Raw genomic sequence first — 21,755 nt, 5'->3', positions numbered from 1 at the left:
CTTGGGCTGGTTGGGTCAGGTTGAAGGTCAACCCAAACATGACTGGACCTTCAAAGGACCCAACCGGCAATCCCACCTAACTTGAACGTAATCCAAATTCCTCTCTACCCAACCCTAAGCTGACCCAACCTTACCCTAATATATGTGATTATTCCCAACTCAAGTTAACCTGACTTGAATTTGCTCAACCTAAAGCCAACCTAATTTCAAATGGGATCGGACCTTTGCAATTGTAACCCTACCCGAGGGCACGACAACCTGACCTGAACTCAAGTTGGGTCAATCGTGTTTGAGTTGACACAAACCCAATATGTAGCTCCAACACGTGGGGAGCTAGCTCGAAGAAGGACTACACCACTTTTATGAGTGGAAAATTTTCACATTTGATACATGTGAGGTGTCTGAAGTTGGATGATAGCACTCGTGCTACAAGTAGGTATGGAATGTCATCCTTCAATGAATGCTGAAACATGAATACAAATTTTAATTATTTTTATTAGAATTGGTTATCTATGTTCTTCTAAATTCTTGATTATCCTGATTGATTTCCTCAAATCATTAGTTAGAATTTTTTCATGCACAATGCTAATGGAGAAATATGAGTAATTAGAATTATTCAAACCTGGCCCCACTTTACACGCATCGTGGTGGACCAATATCCTAGCCTGACCATTGGCTCGATTAAAGTCACATGTACAATTTCCGAACGCATGCAATTGCAACATTATCAAATGACCACAAAAAGGGCCTAGGGCCAGATCCAGTGGGCCCAAGATAGATGGGCCTTAAGAATCGGCAGATCAGGCCCACTGAAAGTCCAAGACAAAACCCTTCTCTGAAACTGCCAAAATTCGGCAATGTCTTGTCTCTGGCAAGACTTGTCATCTTCGATCTCCAAAAACATTTGCTTTTTTGATTGCTTCTCTCTCCCTCTTTAAAATCCAATCAAGACAAGAAAATCTCGTCCCAAACAGGTATTGGAAGTATTTGAGTTTTGTCACAAAGAATACCGAGATCACCGTCTCCTTTTGTCCTTTCCACTCCATCATCTTGGAAGGACTACAAAGAGCACATACACCATAATCCTATATATATACTTTTTTCATAAGCTCATGCTGCTTCATTCTCTACTCTCTTCACCCGCACTACCACCACTCAAGCAACAAAGAAAACAATAGAGAGAGAGAGAGAGAGAGAGAGAGAGAGAGAGAGAGAGAGAGAGAGAGAGATGGAGATGGTTATGGTGAAAACCGAAGAAAATAGCGGGAAGCGCAATCTTGGGGCGTCGGAAGGGGAGGAGCCCAAGTGCATTAAGAGAAGGAGAAGAGATCCCGGTGCAGTAATTGCGACCACCGACGGTGCTACCGAACCATCTTCCACCGTCGCTACAACCACGGTTAAGAGGAGCTCTAGATTCAGAGGCGTTAGCAGGTCAGAAGATGACCTTTTCTTCTCCTTTCTTCTCCTTTCTTCTTCTTTTTCTTCTTCTAAATACTATAGGCAATCGACATGCAGGCATAGATGGACGGGTCGCTTCGAAGCTCACTTGTGGGATAAGGGTTCTTGGAATGTAACACAGAAGAAGAAAGGAAAACAAGGTATTAAAATAAATAAATAAATATGGCGTATTTTCGATAGCTACTTTGTTTTACTTCCTATTTCTTTCACTTGTTTTTTATACTTACAAAATCTTCTTCCTCTTGTGTCATCTCTTTGTTGGTTCGTGGGCTGGGCTTGAATCCAATCATTGAATAATGGAACAGTTTATCTTGGTATGTATCATATGTTCCTTAAACAAGATTAGATTCGTTGTTGTGTGTTCTTTATCAAGTGCTTTGTAATGTCCCATTTCTAGCTAAGAAGTTCATATCATATGTTTTTTTTTTTTTAACAGGAGCTTACAATGCCGAAGAATCCGCTGCAAGGGCCTATGATTTGGCTGCACTAAAATACTGGGGGCCCACGACATTCACAAATTTCCTGGTACCGATGATTATACACTCATTTCTTGTGTCCATACAACATGTGTTCCTTGCCTGGATCAATTGGCTACATTCCATGAGTCCCATAAATCAACCTGGTTCACTCATCAAGCGGGCCGGCAGCACTTGTGTAGGAAATGCGGTCAATCAATAGTATATCTTACGAAGCTCACTTCGTGGGTTGACTGGGCTGATATTCAGCCACATCATCTACTTACTGGGGCCCACCTCATGCACAGCTTGGATATCCCACATGTGTGAGGTTGACATGTGTGCAACGGCTAAAAACTACCCAAGCTTGTTCAGGCAGTCTACGAGTGTGGACAGCTAGAATGCTTGTTAATTTGGTGTGAGTGACAGCATCAGACGACTCATTATATCTGTATCACTGTTGATTTTTCAGGTGTCTGATTATGAGAAAGAAATCCAAATAATGCAGAATGTAACGAAAGAAGAGTACTTAGCCTCTTTAAGAAGGTGATATTCCTCATTTTGATTATCTTAGTAGATTTGAATCTAGCTTTCCACCATTGATTTTATGTCCTTAGCTAGTTTCTCTTCTTGTCTACAGGAAGAGCAGTGGTTTCTCTAGAGGCGTATCCAAGTACCGTGGCGTCGCAAGGTATTATTCATTTCAATCCATTCTCATTGAAATTCCACACTCAAATTACAAATCAATGGGTGCATTGACTGAATTTAAAAGTGTTCATAACCATCCATCAATGCCAAAATCATGAGCCGAGTGTCGTGATACTAGGAATCGCTTGGAGATTTGTGTGTTTTCTCCATTTTTTTGCAATGGGGTTGCTAATCCCTTTTTATAGACTCCAATCCACCATCCTAACGATTTAGATCTTCAATACCCCAAAAAGAAAAGCTAATCCACATTAACCTTTGGATTTGAATGATTTAAAATCAAGTTTAGAAAATAAACATTATTTTGTTATATTAATGGTGCTAAAAACAAGTTCAAAAATCTTGATTAACAAACCATTGCAGGGATTGCTAGGGTCCCCACCAAGAGTGGTTGGGATCAAGAGGGCCTCATGGCCATTGATCCAACATAAACCATTGTTCAATATATAGTGAATCGTCCACTGTCCATTCCCAATAGGATCATGCAATAGTGTGCCATTATTTCTTGGTGGTGTACTATCCCAAGAACCGAAGATCGACGATGATGAAAAATAACATGTCTTGGATGAAATGCAGGCACCATCACAATGGCCGATGGGAAGCAAGGATTGGGAGGATTTTTGGGAACAAGTACCTCTACCTTGGGACCTACAGTAAGTTTTTCTACTAGGATTATATATATGGCCAGGATCGACGCACTCTTGTGGTTGTGAATCTGATCGACGTGGAATGTTTCAGGCACCCAAGAGGAGGCAGCCGCAGCATACGACATTGCTGCCATCGAATATAGAGGGATCAATGCCGTGACCAACTTCGACTTGAGCACATACATCAGATGGCTGAGACCAGGGGCCAATTCACTGATCAAGCCCCATGAACAGTGGTCCAATGTAGAAACCCGATTAACGCCATCGTCCTCCAACATCCGCCCAAGTGAGGAACCGCAGCCTTCACTGCAATGCAATGTCTTCCCCAGCAATGAAGTAGGCTCTCCCCGAATGCAAGAATACAGTACTACTCAGCTACTCCCAAGTGGGCCCCACAGCAAACACCCCACTTCACCGACGGCTCTCGGCCTCCTTCTGCGGTCATCAATATTTAGAGAGTTGGTGGAGAAAAACCCAAATGCAGCTGATAATGAAATCGAGGTGGGTGAGACAATGCAGCGACAACAGTTGGGAAACAGTGGTGAATTTACTGGGAATTTCTACAATGGAATACCTGGTGTCCCTTATGTGTGTTCTTCAAATGCCGATACCATTCCTGGAATTGAATTGGGTGAGGAAAGCCGCACTGCTTCCTACTTTGACCGCCCAGAGCAGTCGCTTTGGACCAGTGTTCTAAGTATGTCTTCCATCAATTAGCTAACATTAGAGTAGATGTTTGGAACAGTGTTCTAAGCAAGTCTTCCATCCATTAGCTAACATCAGAGGAGATGTATAGTTGTTTCTTTGTTTCTACAAAAATAAAATCAATTTCTTTCTTATGTTATGGGCCAGCAATAGGGGTAAGTTTGGGTCAGCTCGCAAGAGACGTCTGGCACTACGGAATTGGTGTGAATTGGAATCCAAATCACAATTACCATGGAGTTCTCTGTTGTGTTTGACAGCCTATAATTGAAATCTATTGCAATCCAAAAATCATGTTTTGCAGCCTGTAATTTGAAATGCATTAAAATTCTGTAGTATATTCACACAAACCTAAACTTAATTTAGTAAATAAGCTTTACTGACCCAAATTAGTGTACATATATGATATTTAACAAGATATTGTAACAGGCCTGTTCAAATATATACTTTGACCAAAAATGAGGATATTTCGAGCCTTAGGTGGGCCACAAACGTAATAATTTGATCAATGTGATTCGCCAACATTTTTTAACCGTACATTGCATGGCGAACGTTTGGATCATTCTATAAGTGTGATTTTAGTGATGTAGCGGATAATTAGATTGTTTGGGGATATCATCAGCATGCTACATGTACAGAGAATTAGTAGCCTAGAGACACATTTATTACTCGCACCTCTCTTAGCTGCCTTTAAAAAGGAAACCATTTTTTCCATTCACCACCAATTCTTAACAATATGGAGTAATTTCAAAACACACCAAAAAATAACTACAGCTAAATGGAATGATTTCACAAAATACTAAAAAATCACTTTTGATTTTCCATCTATTCACACCAACTAAACAACCTTACTTGTTTCCATGCACACTAACCAAAAACTTTGCTTTTTTCAATGCACACCAATTCATCCTACCAAATTGGTATTGTATCTATCTAACTGGGTTCACTTCTTGCTATTTGGGTCCTTTTGCATTTGGGTCTATCACTCTTAAAGATTCGGACCTTGTTCAGATGGGGGCTTGGTAGCCATTGGGTCTTTGTATGGTCGGGCATCCTGACGAATGGATTATATTACTCACATATGTGCCACTTTGACATATGCATTGATGTGCAAATGGACTCTCATACAAGCATTTATATACTTAATATAAATAATATCGATATTAAAATTAACTGGATCATAATTGGAATTGACTTGACACTCAATTTTAAGTGAGTCTAGGTGATGGACTGTAGTAGATCCGAATCCAACCCATTTTCTCAAGGGGTCCAAAGAGTTGGACTAGAACAGTTAAATCAAGTTGGTTCAGTATTGAACCAAGATGGTAACTATGTCCATGTTGTGAATACAAGGAAACACCATTGATCTTTTAACTTGGTGTTGTTGGATGCATATGCGGACAGCGTGACATTTATCATTTATTACTATAGACCGAGAGTGATACAAATAACCAACCAATTTGGGGAGCTGAAACACTATACCCGGTGGCCCTCTCAAATTAACCACCTGCAGGAAGAAGCCAATTCACATCCCGATCCGACGATTGAAGTGGTATGCCAATGCCATGGTCTCATTCCATTTACGATAGATGGACCCCACATAACATATATATCTTACATCACCCCCTTATTTCCTTACCTCAAATATCATTACGATCATGAAAGAAAGCAGGCGCAACTTTTCCCAAAATAGGATTAGGGAGCCTTTCTCAAAACAGGGTTGTGCGGATTTTCCAAAAGTAGGATTGCACAGCTTTTCCTCATGAACAAGAGTTGTGCAGCTTTTCCTCAAGAAGGGGGTTGTGGGGATTTTTCTCAAGAAGGGGGGAACCCAAAGTCAATTGATGGAAAGAGAAAATGTGATGGCTTCAGGATAGATTATTTGATGTCTACCTTTTTCTCTTCATGTAGTGCAACTTTTCTTCAAGAATGGAAAAAGTTTAGAGAGAGAGAGAGAATGAGAGGGAGAGAAAGCTATGAGAGAGAATGGGGTATACATATATAGGCCCCATACATGGGCCACGCTAGGAGGGGGGCCCACTAGGTGTTGGTTGCGCTTCCCCTCACTCTCCTCAATTTCTAACATCTCCCACTTAACCCCATAGTGAGGAACAAAACTAACATCATCCATTCCAACGGTATTGACCAACATCGTACGCATGGTGTAACAATCAAAGACGTGGGATCAGTCAGGTTACTAGTGTCTCTATACACAGGTATTTGTACTCTAAGTGGCAACTTCATTAGCACATAGCCTCCCAAGCTCTTTAAGGCCTACCCTTGATCTATATAACTACACCGAATGGAGACAATCCTTAATCTAGGATTGCTCTACTAGCATATGCAGTTATCCTCTTAACAAGTTCAAATCACAAATGCTTTGTAAACATTCTCTCAATTTTTTTTAAAACTAAATTATTTATTTACATACTCATAATTTCAAAATTCAGTTTACAAGTCATCCTTTCAAAACTCAATATTGTTATGGTGAATAGTCTCAAAATGCGTAATCGTGGTCCTAGGAACCTAGTGTTGCTGCCCACGCAACTACACAATTCAGAATTGAGTAAGCCGCTTTTCTAACAGTACATATTCGGTCGAATCAATCATGACCTTCATAATATACGCTAAAATAGTGACACTCAATCTTATCCTCTTGTACAGTAAGGTGGGTAGGTAAGGGCACAAGAGTTACCTATGCAATCAACTTGCTTGTATAATGCATTAATTAGATCTAACCAGACACCAATAAGTAAATCGGTCCTGGAGCAGAGTCCGATTCAACACTTTGAGCATGTGGTCACTCACCCACGCAATAAAGTGGACATTACTAGGCATATGTCGAGTCTATATGCGTAGATCTTATATAAAGCACGTGAGTATTAGCTTAGCACCTCTTTGTCTCATCATATAGAGGTATTGCTTAAAGCGCGTAAGTTTTGGTTCAATAACTTATAATTTGGCTTTGTATAGGCCATGACATCATCAAGAGATAGAGGTCCTGCCTAAAGTGCATGAGTGCTAGTTCAACAACTCCTAACATCGTCTATCACTATGAATGTCATTCGACTCCAAGAGTTTCATCCCAAGTCACCCAAGGTTATTCATTGTGTAATAATTTTAGGCTAAGAAGCACTAACACGTGCAAGATTTATCTAAACATTCCTAGTATGTCAGGAATACATACATAGTTATGACTGATGGTGACCTTACTTTGTGTTGTCTCATCTTATGCATTGTTATAAAAGGTGGTCACACCTCATCATGCTTCATCATCCTAAACATGCCTTCAACTCAACTCACATAAGTGGTCAATTCCTGTATGAGCGGGGCAGACTAGTTTGCTAACGAAAAAACTACCACTAACGATTTAAGGCCTATAAGATTGATTATGCATATATATTTATTGTGTGGCTTCAAAAAATATATGTCATAATGCATTAAAAAAATAAATTTCATCACCCACTCTTTGAAATACGTGGACTTTATCACATTTCACATACGCAAGTCTTAGAATACTGTATAGTGGGATCTTTACCATCATAACTAGTGGGGATGAAAATATCACACTCCCACCAACAAAAAATATATCAAAATCTCTTGAGTTCCATCTACCTAACATTTATCTCGAATAAATCTCTAGTAATGGGCTTCGTCATGGGATCAATCATTTTTTCTCTGATGGGAATGTACTTGAGCATAACATGCCCATCCCTCATCTAATCTCTGACATAGTGATATTTAATCTCAATACGTTTAGATTTTTATGGTGTTTTGGATCTTAGCGAGGTCAACAGCGAATGTGTTGTCTATCTTTATTAGGAGATGATCTTTAGCAGCTAGAATACCCAAAGCTCTTAAGAATCTCATAATCCATAAACCTTAAAATGTTGCATAATATGTAATGTATTCAGCTTCCACAGTCAACAAAGCAGTCGAAGACCGTTTCTTACTAGACCATGAGACAATATCGCTATTCAGCATAACATATAGCCCGAAGTAGACTTGCTCATGTATTCATTTGTTCCTCGCAAGTAGCAAAAAATTCTTTTGGCTACTTACTAATGCACCTGGCCTAGATTACTTTGATATCCACTCATAAGTCCCACGTCATAACATATATATATATATATATATATATATATATATATGGCCTCATACATAACATGTTGTACATAAGGTTTCCTATCACATTGGCATAAGGACAAATGGCATAAATTACCTTTTAGCATCAGACTATGGACACATACGTTTATTCGACTTAGTGTTTAGTGTTTTATCAATTGAAGTTTCAACTAGCTTATAACTGTATTCTGAAATACTATAAAATCTTCTCAATGTAGGATGCCTGCGATAAACTTAAAAACTTCTTCGAACTATTTCTAATCATCTTAATTAATTCCCAGTATGAAATTTGTTTCACCAAGATCTTCCATTTTAAAATTTAAAGATAGTCACTTTTGAGTCAAAAATCATATTCTCATATCATTACTTGCTAGCAAGATATCAACATTTAAGGATAATATTAAAAGGTGTCTTCCAGATTACTTCACATATACACAGTGGTCTTCTTCACATAAAAAATTCAAAGTGATTGTATAATGGAATCTCATATACCATTGCGTTAATGATTATTTTAGTCCATAAATAGATTTTAAGAGCTTACAAACTTTACTAATATGATCTTTCTCAACATATCTCACGGGTTATTTTATATAAATTTCTTCATTTAAAAAGGTAATTTTCATGTCTATTTAATATGACTCCATATCAAGACATATATGCAACAATCACCAAAATCATACGAATTAGTGTAATTTAACAATGGTTGAGAAAGTTTCTTTACAATTAATACCTTCCACTTATGTAAAATATTTCACTACCAGACAGGCTTTGTACTTATCAATTAAACTGTCTTTCTTCTTATTGATTTTAAATACCCATTTATTCACAATTGCTTTACAGCCAGTAGGAAGATTGACTAACTTCCAAACATGACTTTTCTTTATAAAATCAATTTCTTCATTCATTGTAAGAATCTAATCTTCAGAATTAGGGGTGTCATCTCATCTTGATATGAATCGATTCATCTTCATCAATTGCGATGTAAGAGTACGACTCACATTCTACTCAAAATACTTTTTGGGAATTACGTCTCACAAACTATATCACAAGTCAAATATACTAAATGATTTGCTCCCACTATCATCACAAACTTTAGGAACACCTTAATCATCACTACTAAGACGGCCATCCCACTATCTTGAATTTCATCCAATATTTCATAGAGCTCCATCTCCATTATGGGCCTCTTTTTACTATGATATCTATCATCCATAAATGTTACATCTTGAGATTCAATTTTAATACATTTATTATAGTCTCCATACATAACACATCATTTTAAATTGACATGATACCTGATGAAGATACACTCAATGGTTCTCTTATCCAATTTATTTTTGTTCGGATTGGAGATTAACACATAACTCATCAAATCTCATTGACACAAGTTACTCAATGATGGTTTTCTACTAGTCTATAACTTAAAAGGTGTTTTGAAAACAAATTTGGAATGAACCCTATTCAACACATAAACAACTGTAAACATAGCATCTATCCAAAAGGTGTTTGACAGATTTATATGAGTCATTATAAATTTAATAATATCCGTTAATTTTATATTTCGTCTTTCAGTTACATCATTTTGTTGAAGAGTGTATGGCATGGTGTACTGTCAAGCAGTGCCGGTATTTTTCACAATATAATTTAAAGATATTCGATGTGTATTCTCCACCTCTTTCTGTTATCAACACTTTGATCATTTTATCTAGTTGATTTCAACTTCTGACTGTTGAAGGCTTCCGACGTTTGATAAATTAAATACATTGTATCGTATTGTAAATAATCATCAATAAATGTTATAAAATATTAGCATCCATTTTGAGCTCATACATTTAGAGGGGTGTGTGTGTGTGTGTGTGTGTGTGTGTGTGTGTGTGTGTGTGTGTGTGTATCTCATATGTAAAAGTTATTTATATCTAATTACTTTAGAAAATGGCTTCCTTGTCGCTTTTCCTAGCACACAATATTCACAAAATAGCAATTTTATTCTAGTTAACGTTCATAATAATCCATCTCATGCTTTGTCATTCGATCAATTCCTATATGTCTCAATCTATTATACTACTTAATATATACGGATATAATACTGGCATTAGATATACCAACAAAAGATAAGCTACTTTCCATTAACAAAAATTAGTTACAATTTCTAACTTAAATAGGTCTCTTGATAATTCTTCTCATACAAGTATTATATTATTTTTCCTCAACAAAATCTTGTCTTTACAAAATCTTAAATCAAAATCCTCTTTTACTAAATACATGACAAATATCAAATTCATTTTCATCTCAATGACAAAATGGGTGTCTCCAAGAAATAAAGAATGTTATGTCTTTAACTCCAAGCAGTAAGAACCGACTCTAGTGATATCCTCTAATGCATTATTTCTCATGTAGAGCTTATAACTTCCAAGTGGGATGGTACGAAAATCTATAAAAGTTTCTCTATCATTTATCACATGCCTTGTAACCCCTGAATTCACAATCCATTCATTAAAGTTCAAGTCCGCTATCGATACTTCTCTGTAAGCATGAGTAATAGGTGGATAAAATGTTATCGTTTTACGTTCAGAGCAAATTATGGCACAATATGTTAGTGCATTGATTTGTGTACCTTATTTGCAATCAATCACGTGAGTCCATGTGTCATGTAGTTGGTTAAGCCTTAAAAGGTGAGGACCGAAGACATATGAGGACATGAGTATCAAGGAGCAAAGAACAAGTAAATGAGGTGCCTTGGTAACTCTAACAATTGACACAAAATAACCCCTTGAACCTCTATAAGATCCTAACCCTATAGATAAACCTTGTTACCATTCTTTAGCCTTAAAAGCTTAATTTAAACATAATAAGTAAGGCTAGAAGAGGTGTTAAGTTGTTATGAAATTGTATGCCTAAAATAGCAGTTTTTTAGTAGTATTCAATCCCATTAATAAGTTGTCAATGACACTCGATTTAATCGAAGGTCCACTCAATCAGATCGAAGAATGAGTCCAGTAACCATTAAAGAAATTTATAAACCTTCTCAATGAGATCGACATACTATTCAATCCCATTGAAAGAGCCATTGTAAATCAATTTCTTATAAAATGGCATTCGATTTTTGGACATTTACATTCAGTTTTTAAACTAATGAGTTCTAAGTCATCCTCCTTTAAATTAACACTCTAAAGAGAATTCCAATCTCTACTTTGAAGATGAACTTAAACTCCACTTCCTAAAGGTTAGACTCAACCTCTATTAGCATATCATTTGTTTAAACCCTTTAGAACATACATTTAAGTGAATATTTTAAGATTACAATATTTAATTAGTTGTACGAGATTTACCTAACCTCACATCACCTTGGTCATCTCAAAGGAGTATTTCATGCAAGGTGTTTGATCTTAGAGTTGAAGCATGAGCAAAGCATTAGCATCAATGATCGGAGGAGCAATAAGAGAGCTAATTGAAGTACGGGAGAGCACCACTCAAGCAACCCAAGATGGTGCGTCAACGAAGCTCAATCCGACAAGGTTGTCATTTGTATAGTGCATGTACATTCCTTTCTTGTATACGATTAGGTGTAAGAGTTTGATTTCCAAACTCGATTAAGTTCTTGTATAAGATCTAAATCAAGTCCTTGTGTAGATCACCAACACGGATATATACGTGTAGGTTCTTGTGTATGACTGAAATTCGTGGTGAGCCTTTAAAAAACCACGAAAATCTTCGAGGGAGCCGATCTTTGTATGTGTAAGGCTCATATCCTAGTCCGTACTGTTCCGTCGACTCCCACGATCCTTCCCGGCGAATTCCGGCAACCTGTGACCTATAATCGATGTTTGCGCGCGACCCTAAGTCGTATCCTGTAGATCTAAGTTGGCTTAATCCATAACTTGTACCAGTGCGACCGCACCGTCGCCGCGGTTCTAGCGCCACGTCTCACGCGGCGAGGCGATACCCGAGCCAGGAGATGTGGGCCCACATTCAGTTTGAGGAAAATGCCGCACATTGCAAATTCTGAGAGAATGTTTACAACATGTCCAATCAATCAAGTACACATCCATCACTTCACAAGTCAAGTACAAGCAACCATCCTCTCTCTTACATAAGTACAACCACCCTCCCCAAAGTCAACTCTCCCCATCACCCATTACTCACTCACCCATCCCTCTCTCTCTCTCTTTACATCACATCTCTCATCTCTCTTATCTCTCTCATTTCTCCTAAGCAACTCACGTCCCAACCTCCATGAGAGAGAGCTTGGTGTGGCCCACCTTCCTACCTTTCGTCTCCACCGTCCAAGTCCAATCTCAACCGATAGCTCAACCGTTGAAGTCTATCCATTAGAGCTCTAGATCGCATCGGCGGAAGGAAAGAGTCCGAGATCTAACGGTGGGTGCTTCTCTCCCTCTCTCTTTCTCTCCCTCTCTTTCCTTCCCATATTTCGTGGCCCACCTGATGAATGTGAGGGAGATCTGGACCGTCCAGCAGCAAGGACGCCCTTGTTGTCCAAGTGTTGGACATCCGGCGACCACACAGGCCTGACTGTATGGAAACACGCTTGATCCCGGGGCCGTGTGGCCCACCTATGTGGACGTCACCTTGAGGTATGCTTTCCATCCTCACCGCCCATCCCCTGATCATTCAGAAAGTGGGGCAGGCGCCCATATTTCACTGGACAGGTTGCTGTCCAACAGCAGGTCTTGGCATGGAGGAGAACACAAGTATCAGTTTGATCCATATCGAGTGGACCACGTTGATGTGGACCCCACCTGCATGTATACGCTGCATATCCAGACCATCCATTAGTGGCCAGATCCAACAGCCAGATGGGCCAAGGACGGCTGGGCGGCCTGCTGTCCAGACCATCCACAAGGCCTGGATGCTGCCCCATTTCAAAATAAATAAATAAAAATAATAATAATAACCATAATATTAAATAATATTATATTATAATATATGTGGAGGGCCCGATGTGGGACCCACCTGATGTAGAGAAAGGGATGGCTGGTGTACCTCGTACAGCTAGACAGTTGTTGTTATAGACGTCACCAGGCTCTATGGAAGTGTACGTGTGGTATGTGTTCCATCCTCACCATCCAGTAGACCTGGACGGTGGCATAACACGAACATCAACTTGATCTGATGCTGTGGGCCACGCTGACGTGGACCCACCTTGGTATGTATTGTATCCCACCGTCCATGGGACGGTGGTGACCAATCAGCCATTGGCTACTGCTTTGGCAACAGCAAGTTCTGTGATCATGAGGTATGTGTTGTATACCAATCGTCCATCTGAGTGGGCCACGTGATGTAAGTATTGTGAGCCACAGTCCTTGCACGTGGGACCCACAAATGTGTCTCATCCAGACCGTCCGGACCATGTGAGACCCACTATGATATATGTGTTGCTACCTCACCAACGGTCCAAATCCAGCACGTGTGGGCTGCACCGTAGTAGCAGCCAATCCAGATCACTGATCGCCTGGATGTTGGACGTTGCTTTAAAAGAAAAAAAAAGGAATATTATATAATATATGTAATAATATAATATACTTGTTATATATACGTGGTTAACTCGTGGACCACATGATGTACGAGTTTTTATCAACACCGTCCATCTGTTTGGCTGACAGACGTCAGCAAGTTCCGTGGGACCCACCATGATGCATGTGCCGTATCCATACCGTCCAACCATTTAAGAGATTGTTTTACAGCACGAGTAAAAGAATGAGTCGGATCTGGAATTCTAACGGACCCCACCATTTGAAATAATGGGGACAGTGACATCCACCATTCAAAAAAATCTTAAGGGCCATAGCAGTTCCAAGCAAGCTGATATTTTTTTGTTTTCACTTTATAAATTTTAACTGATGAATAGGCTGGACCTCAAAGTACATCACAGCGGGTCCTATAAATGTTTTAACGGTGGGTGTGGTTGCTCCCACGATTTCTTGTAGCGGGCCCTTTGTATTTTAACTGTGAAAATCATTATCTCCACTGTTAATCGTGGTATGGTCCAGATGATCTTTTAATATGATTTATTTGTCTAGATAATGTTCTAAAATGATCTCCATAGATGGATGAATGGTGTAGCTAGAGTGGCCCATTTGATGTGGCCTATTTAATGTACTTGGGGCCCATTTGATAAAGCCTGATGTGATATATGAGACCCTTGTTGAGGCCCATTGGTGTGGCCCATTGATGCGACCCACTTGACGAATATTAGGCCCATGGGATGCAGCCCGCTTTGATGTACATGAGGCCCAGGTATGAGGCCCACTTAATGTGTATTAGGCCCATTGTGATGTATCTTCGGCCCATGTGATGAGGCCCATTGTAACGTGTTTCCGGCTCATTTGGTAAGGCCCATTGAGATGCATTTCCATCCCATACGATTAGGCCCATTATTCCGGCCCATATGATGAGGCCCATTGCAATGTATATTAGACCTCTGTGTGAAGCCATGGGCCCACGATACGTTTGACTCTATGTGGGCCACTCCTTGGGGGCAATGTTGGTTAAATGTCCACATTAATCGGCAATGATGGTTAGATGTCCACATTATGACCTTCCCTTTGGCCTTGTTTGGCCGATTCTGATTGTTGAGGCCGATTCCGATTATCGATTCCGACTCTGGTTGTCAAGGCCGATTCCGATTGTCGAGGCTGATTTCGATTGTCGAGGCTGAGTATTGAGGCCGATTCCGAATGTCGAGGTCAATTGTATAGGCCAATTCAGATTGTATAAGCTGATTCTGATTATCGAGGCCGAGTATCGAGGCTGATTTTGATTGTCGAGGCCGAGTATTGAGGCCGATTATGATTGTTGAGGCCGATTGTATAAGCCGATTCCGATTGTCAAGGCATATTTCAATTTGTCGAGGCCGATTGTATATGCCGATTCCGATTGTCGAGGCCGAGTATTGAGGCTAATTCCAATTGTTGAGGCCGATTCCGATTTGTCGAGGCCGATTGTATATGCCGATTCCGATTGTCGAGGCTGAGTATCAAGGCCAATTCCAAGTGTCGATTCCGATTGTTGAGGCCGATTTCGATTGTTGAGGCTGATTGTCGAGGCCCAATGTGATGTATATGCGGCCCGTATTTGAGGCCTATTCTAATGTATATTTAGCCCATGATTAAGGCCCAATGTGATGTATATGAGGCCTATGTGATGAGGCTCATTGTTATGCATTTGAGAGCCAGGTAATGGAGCTCATTGTGATGCATGTTAGGCCCATGTGAAAGGCCCATTGTGATGTGTATTAAGCACTTGAGTAAGGCCCATGGTTTTGTATATTTGGCCCTTATGTGAGGTCATGGGTCCACTATATGTTAGGCTCTATGTGAGTCATTCCTTGGGGACAATGTTGGTTAAATGTCCACATTGTCGAGGCCGATTATCGATGATGGTTATTGATACCGATTATGAGTATGTGACAGCATAGCATCATAATACATGCCCATACGCATCATCTACATGTTTGTTATGAGATGTGGTTGACCATTACATATGTCATTGGGCAGGTTATGAGACTCCTTGATAGGCGGAAGTTATCTCACATGAGCGCACTGTATTTGATGTGATATCTTATGGGACAATCTTGACCGTCCGATCGTGAGGCCCACCTTTCAACGGGTCCATCCGATGGCCGAGATGAAGGAAAAACACAAATATCAGCTTGATGCAAATCAGGTGGGTCACATCCACTTGGGACCCACCTTGATGTGTGGGACATGATCATGTGGGACCCACCACAATGATGTGTATTATGTCGTCCAGCGTCCGGATGCGCGGCCGAAAAAAAAAAAAAACCACACGCAGTAAAACTCCATTTTCTTGGGAGAGAAGATACCGTAGATCCATCTCCCCGCACAGCACACGTGACAGTATTAAACATCAATCGGGACCGTCCATCTATTTCTCCTCCTCATGGATTGAAAATATTTTGAAATACATATCACTTGATCATCTGGTTAACTTCCCATTGGCTTTAAAAAATACAGTAGAAGACAAAATTTTAACGGCCAGCATTCAATGAAAAGAATTTTACAGACAGGATTGTCTAGTATGTGTGACTTTTGAAACATGGGCCATCCATATATAATAGTTCTAATTAGATGAATGGATTTGATTAATTCATACCCCACCACCTATGCTTTGGAAGAGATGGAACACAAGATTCTGATTCTTCCGCCTACACCGTATCATATCCTCTTCTGACTGGCGGCAAAATCAAGGCGAATCTTTTTATTCTTTTGTTGGATGGTTATGCGCCAAAAAAGCATGTTCTCGCCTGAGAAGCGGCTTGAGAACCCAAGCCCGGCCCAATTATTTATTGGACCTGTTAAGGGCCTGAAATTCAAGCCCAAGTCCATATAAGGACTTCCATGAGGCCCTTTTATTGAATTTGGATTGCATAAGGGTGAACAACTTGGGCTGGTTGGGTCAGGTTGAAGGTCAACCCAAACATGACTGGACCTTCAAAGGACCCAACCGGCAATCCCACCTAACTTGAACGTAATCCAAATTCCTCTCTACCCAACCCTAAGCTGACCCAACCTTACCCTAATATATGTGATTATTCCCAACTCAAGTTAACCTGACTTGAATTTGCTCAACCTAAAGCCAACCTAATTTCAAATGGGATCGGACCTTTGCAATTGTAACCCTACCCGAGGGCACGACAACCTGACCTGAACTCAAGTTGGGTCAATCGTGTTTGAGTTGACACAAACCCAATATGTAGCTCCAACACGTGGGGAGCTAGCTCGAAGAAGGACTACACCACTTTTATGAGTGGAAAATTTTCACATTTGATACATGTGAGGTGTCTGAAGTTGGATGATAGCACTCGTGCTACAAGTAGGTATGGAATGTCATCCTTCAATGAATGCTGAAACATGAATACAAATTTTAATTATTTTTATTAGAATTGGTTATCTATGTTCTTCTAAATTCTTGATTATCCTGATTGATTTCCTCAAATCATTAGTTAGAATTTTTTCATGCACAATGCTAATGGAGAAATATGAGTAATTAGAATTATTCAAACCTGGCCCCACTTTACACGCATCGTGGTGGACCAATATCCTAGCCTGACCATTGGCTCGATTAAAGTCACATGTACAATTTCCGAACGCATGCAATTGCAACATTATCAAATGACCACAAAAAGGGCCTAGGGCCAGATCCAGTGGGCCCAAGATAGATGGGCCTTAAGAATCGGCAGATCAGGCCCACTGAAAGTCCAAGACAAAACCCTTCTCTGAAACTGCCAAAATTCGGCATTGTCTTGTCTCTGGCAAGACTTGTCATCTTCGATCTCCAAAAACATTTGCTTTTTTGATTGCGTTTCTCTCCCTCTTTAAAATCCAATCAAGACAAGAAAATCTCGTCCCAAACAGGTATTGGAAGTATTTGAGTTTTGTCACAAAGAATACCGAGATCACCGTCTCCTTTTGTCCTTTCCACTCCATCATCGTGGAAGGACTACAAAGAGCACATACACCATAATCCTATATATATACTTTTTTCATAAGCTCATGCTGCTTCATTCTCTACTCTCTTCACCCGCACTACCACCACTCAAGCAACAAAGAAAACAATAGAGAGAGAGAGAGAGAGAGAGAGAGAGAGAGAGAGAGAGATGGAGATGGTTATGGTGAAAACCGAAGAAAATAGCGGGAAGCGCAATCTTGGGGCGTCGGAAGGGGAGGAGCCCAAGTGCATTAAGAGAAGGAGAAGAGATCCCGGTGCAGTAATTGCGACCACCGACGGTGCTACCGAACCATCTTCCACCGTCGCTACAACCACGGTTAAGAGGAGCTCTAGATTCAGAGGCGTTAGCAGGTCAGAAGATGACCTTTTCTTCTCCTTTCTTCTCCTTTCTTCTTCTTTTTCTTCTTCTAAATACTATAGGCAATCGACATGCAGGCATAGATGGACGGGTCGCTTCGAAGCTCACTTGTGGGATAAGGGTTCTTGGAATGTAACACAGAAGAAGAAAGGAAAACAAGGTATTAAAATAAATAAATAAATATGGCGTATTTTCGATAGCTACTTTGTTTTACTTCCTATTTCTTTCACTTGTTTTTTATACTTACAAAATTCTTCTTCCTCTTGTGTCATCTCTTTGTTGGTTCGTGGGCTGGGCTTGAATCCAATCATTGAATAATGGAACAGTTTATCTTGGTATGTATCATATGTTCCTTAAACAAGATTAGATTCGTTGTTGTGTGTTCTTTATCAAGTGCTTTGTAATGTCCCATTTCTAGCTAAGAAGTTCATATCATATGTTTTTTTTTTTTAACAGGAGCTTACGATGCCGAAGAATCCGCTGCAAGGGCCTATGATTTGGCTGCACTAAAATACTGGGGGCCCACGACATTCACAAATTTCCTGGTACCGATGATTATACACTCATTTCTTGTGTCCATACAACATGTGTTCCTTGCCTGGATCAATTGGCTACATTCCATGAGTCCCATAAATCAACCTGGTTCACTCATCAAGCGGGCCGGCAGCACTTGTGTAGGAAATGCGGTCAATCAATAGTATATCTTACGAAGCTCACTTCGTGGGTTGACTGGGCTGATATTCAGCCACATCATCTACTTACTGGGGCCCACCTCATGCACAGCTTGGATATCCCACATGTGTGAGGTTGACATGTGTGCAACGGCTAAAAACTACCCAAGCTTGTTCAGGCAGTCTACGAGTGTGGACAGCTAGAATGCTTGTTAATTTGGTGTGAGTGACAGCATCAGACGACTCATTATATCTGTATCACTGTTGATTTTTCAGGTGTCTGATTATGAGAAAGAAATCCAAATAATGCAGAATGTAACGAAAGAAGAGTACTTAGCCTCTTTAAGAAGGTGATATTCCTCATTTTGATTATCTTAGTAGATTTGAATCTAGCTTTCCACCATTGATTTTATGTCCTTAGCTAGTTTCTCTTCTTGTCTACAGGAAGAGCAGTGGTTTCTCTAGAGGCGTATCCAAGTACCGTGGCGTCGCAAGGTATTATTCATTTCAATCCATTCTCATTGAAATTCCACACTCAAATTACAAATCAATGGGTGCATTGACTGAATTTAAAAGTGTTCATAACCATCCATCAATGCCAAAATCATGAGCCGAGTGTCGTGATACTAGGAATCGCTTGGAGATTTGTGTGTTTTCTCCATTTTTTTGCAATGGGGTTGCTAATCCCTTTTTATAGACTCCAATCCACCATCCTAACGATTTAGATCTTCAATACCCCAAAAAGAAAAGCTAATCCACATTAACCTTTGGATTTGAATGATTTAAAATCAAGTTTAGAAAATAAACATTATTTTGTTATATTAATGGTGCTAAAAACAAGTTCAAAAATCTTGATTAACAAACCATTGCAGGGATTGCTAGGGTCCCCACCAAGAGTGGTTGGGATCAAGAGGGCCTCATGGCCATTGATCCAACATAAACCATTGTTCAATATATAGTGAATCGTCCACTGTCCATTCCCAATAGGATCATGCAATAGTGTGCCATTATTTCTTGGTGGTGTACTATCCCAAGAACCGAAGATCGACGATGATGAAAAATAACATGTCTTGGATGAAATGCAGGCACCATCACAATGGCCGATGGGAAGCAAGGATTGGGAGGATTTTTGGGAACAAGTACCTCTACCTTGGGACCTACAGTAAGTTTTTCTACTAGGATTATATATATGGTCAGGATCGACGCACTCTTGTGGTTGTGAATCTGATCGACGTGGAATGTTTCAGGCACCCAAGAGGAGGCAGCCGCAGCATACGACATTGCTGCCATCGAATATAGAGGGATCAATGCCGTGACCAACTTCGACTTGAGCACATACATCAGATGGCTGAGACCAGGGGCCAATTCACTGATCAAGCCCCATGAACAGTGGTCCAATGTAGAAACCCGATTAACGCCATCGTCCTCCAACATCCGCCCAAGTGAGGAACCGCAGCCTTCACTGCAATGCAATGTCTTCCCCAGCAATGAAGTAGGCTCTCCCCGAATGCAAGAATACAGCACTACTCAGCTACTCCCAAGTGGGCCCCACAGCAAACACCCCACTTCACCGACGGCTCTCGGCCTCCTTCTGCGGTCATCAATATTTAGAGAGTTGGTGGAGAAAAACCCAAATGCAGCTGATAATGAAATCGAGGTGGGTGAGACAATGCAGCGACAACAGTTGGGAAACAGTGGTGAATTTACTGGGAATTTCTACAATGGAATACCTGGTGTCCCTTATGTGTGTTCTTCAAATGCCGATACCATTCCTGGAATTGAATTGGGTGAGGAAAGCCGCACTGCTTCCTACTTTGACCGCCCAGAGCAGTCGCTTTGGACCAGTGTTCTAAGTATGTCTTCCATCAATTAGCTAACATTAGAGTAGATGTTTGGAACAGTGTTCTAAGCAAGTCTTCCATCCATTAGCTAACATCAGAGGAGATGTATAGTTGTTTCTTTGTTTCTACAAAAATAAAATCAATTTCTTTCTTATGTTATGGGCCAGCAATAGGGGTAAGTTTGGGTCAGCTCGCAAGAGACGTCTGGCACTACGGAATTGGTGTGAATTGGAATCCAAATCACAATTACCATGGAGTTCTCTGTTGTGTTTGACAGCCTATAATTGAAATCTATTGCAATCCAAAAATTATGTTTTGCAGCCTGTAATTTGAAATGCATTAAAATTCTGTAGTATATTCACACAAACCTAAACTTAATTTAGTAAATAAGCTTTACTGACCCAAATTAGTGTACATATATGATATTTAACAAGATATTGTAACAGGCCTGTTCAAATATATACTTTGACCAAAAATGAGGATATTTCGAGCCTTAGGTGGGCCACAAACGTAATAATTTGATCAATGTGATTCGCCAACATTTTTTAACCGTACATTGCATGGCGAACGTTTGGATCATTCTATAAGTGTGATTTTAGTGATGTAGCGGATAATTAGATTGTTTGGGGATATCATCAGCATGCTACATGTACAGAGAATTAGTAGCCTAGAGACACATTTATTACTCGCACCTCTCTTAGCTGCCTTTAAAAAGGAAACCATTTTTTCCATTCACCACCAATTCTTAACAATATGGAGTAATTTCAAAACACACCAAAAAATAACTACAGCTAAATGGAATGATTTCACAAAATACTAAAAAATCACTTTTGATTTTCCATCTATTCACACCAACTAAACAACCTTACTTGTTTCCATGCACACTAACCAAAAACTTTGCTTTTTTCAATGCACACCAATTCATCCTACCAAATTGGTATTGTATCTATCTAACTGGGTTCACTTCTTGCTATTTGGGTCCTTTTGCATTTGGGTCTATCACTCTTAAAGATTCGGACCTTGTTCAGATGGGGGCTTGGTAGCCATTGGGTCTTTGTATGGTCGGGCATCCTGACGAATGGATTATATTACTCACATATGTGCCACTTTGACATATGCATTGATGTGCAAATGGACTCTCATACAAGCATTTATATACTTAATATAAATAATATCGATATTAAAATTAACTGGATCATAATTGGAATTGACTTGACACTCAATTTTAAGTGAGTCTAGGTGATGGACTGTAGTAGATCCGAATCCAACCCATTTTCTCAAGGGGTCCAAAGAGTTGGACTAGA

The 21,755-nt window shown here is 40.0% G+C and overlaps 2 protein-coding genes across 2 annotated transcripts; both read left to right on the top strand.

Annotated features, from left to right (window-relative positions):
- Positions 1–1,216: 1,216 nt before the first annotated feature.
- LOC131233188 (AP2-like ethylene-responsive transcription factor At1g16060) lies at positions 1,217–4,200 on the top strand. The gene is made up of 8 exons (XM_058229815.1): positions 1,217–1,431; positions 1,516–1,598; positions 1,764–1,772; positions 1,895–1,983; positions 2,386–2,459; positions 2,554–2,604; positions 3,195–3,271; positions 3,357–4,200. Exons 1-8 carry the CDS (start codon positions 1,229–1,231, stop codon positions 3,980–3,982), a joined length of 1,212 nt encoding a protein of 403 aa, XP_058085798.1. The 5' UTR covers positions 1,217–1,228; the 3' UTR covers positions 3,983–4,200.
- Positions 4,201–17,717: 13,517 nt separating this feature from the next.
- Positions 17,718–20,701, top strand: LOC131233146 (AP2-like ethylene-responsive transcription factor At1g16060). The gene is made up of 8 exons (XM_058229759.1): positions 17,718–17,932; positions 18,017–18,099; positions 18,266–18,274; positions 18,396–18,484; positions 18,887–18,960; positions 19,055–19,105; positions 19,696–19,772; positions 19,858–20,701. Exons 1-8 carry the CDS (start codon positions 17,730–17,732, stop codon positions 20,481–20,483), a joined length of 1,212 nt encoding a protein of 403 aa, XP_058085742.1. The 5' UTR covers positions 17,718–17,729; the 3' UTR covers positions 20,484–20,701.
- Positions 20,702–21,755: the final 1,054 nt, after the last annotated feature.

The sequence above is a fragment of the Magnolia sinica genome, chromosome 18 (genome assembly GCF_029962835.1).
Source record: "Magnolia sinica isolate HGM2019 chromosome 18, MsV1, whole genome shotgun sequence".
Classification (NCBI taxonomy): Eukaryota; Viridiplantae; Streptophyta; class Magnoliopsida; order Magnoliales; family Magnoliaceae; genus Magnolia; species Magnolia sinica.
Note: the sequence above shows the minus strand (reverse complement) of the source record. Positions and strands in the feature narration are given on the sequence as shown.

Coding starts and splice junctions, on each gene's coding strand:
- LOC131233188 (XM_058229815.1), top strand. CDS start 1,229: ATGGAGATGGTTATGGTGAAAACCGAAGAAAATAGCGGGAAGCGCAAT. Junction 2,460..2,553: donor TACTTAGCCTCTTTAAGAAG/GTGATATTCCTC, acceptor TCTTGTCTACAG/GAAGAGCAGTGGTTTCTCTA. Junction 3,272..3,356: donor CCTCTACCTTGGGACCTACA/GTAAGTTTTTCT, acceptor GGAATGTTTCAG/GCACCCAAGAGGAGGCAGCC.
- LOC131233146 (XM_058229759.1), top strand. CDS start 17,730: ATGGAGATGGTTATGGTGAAAACCGAAGAAAATAGCGGGAAGCGCAAT. Junction 17,933..18,016: donor AGATTCAGAGGCGTTAGCAG/GTCAGAAGATGA, acceptor ATCGACATGCAG/GCATAGATGGACGGGTCGCT. Junction 19,773..19,857: donor CCTCTACCTTGGGACCTACA/GTAAGTTTTTCT, acceptor GGAATGTTTCAG/GCACCCAAGAGGAGGCAGCC.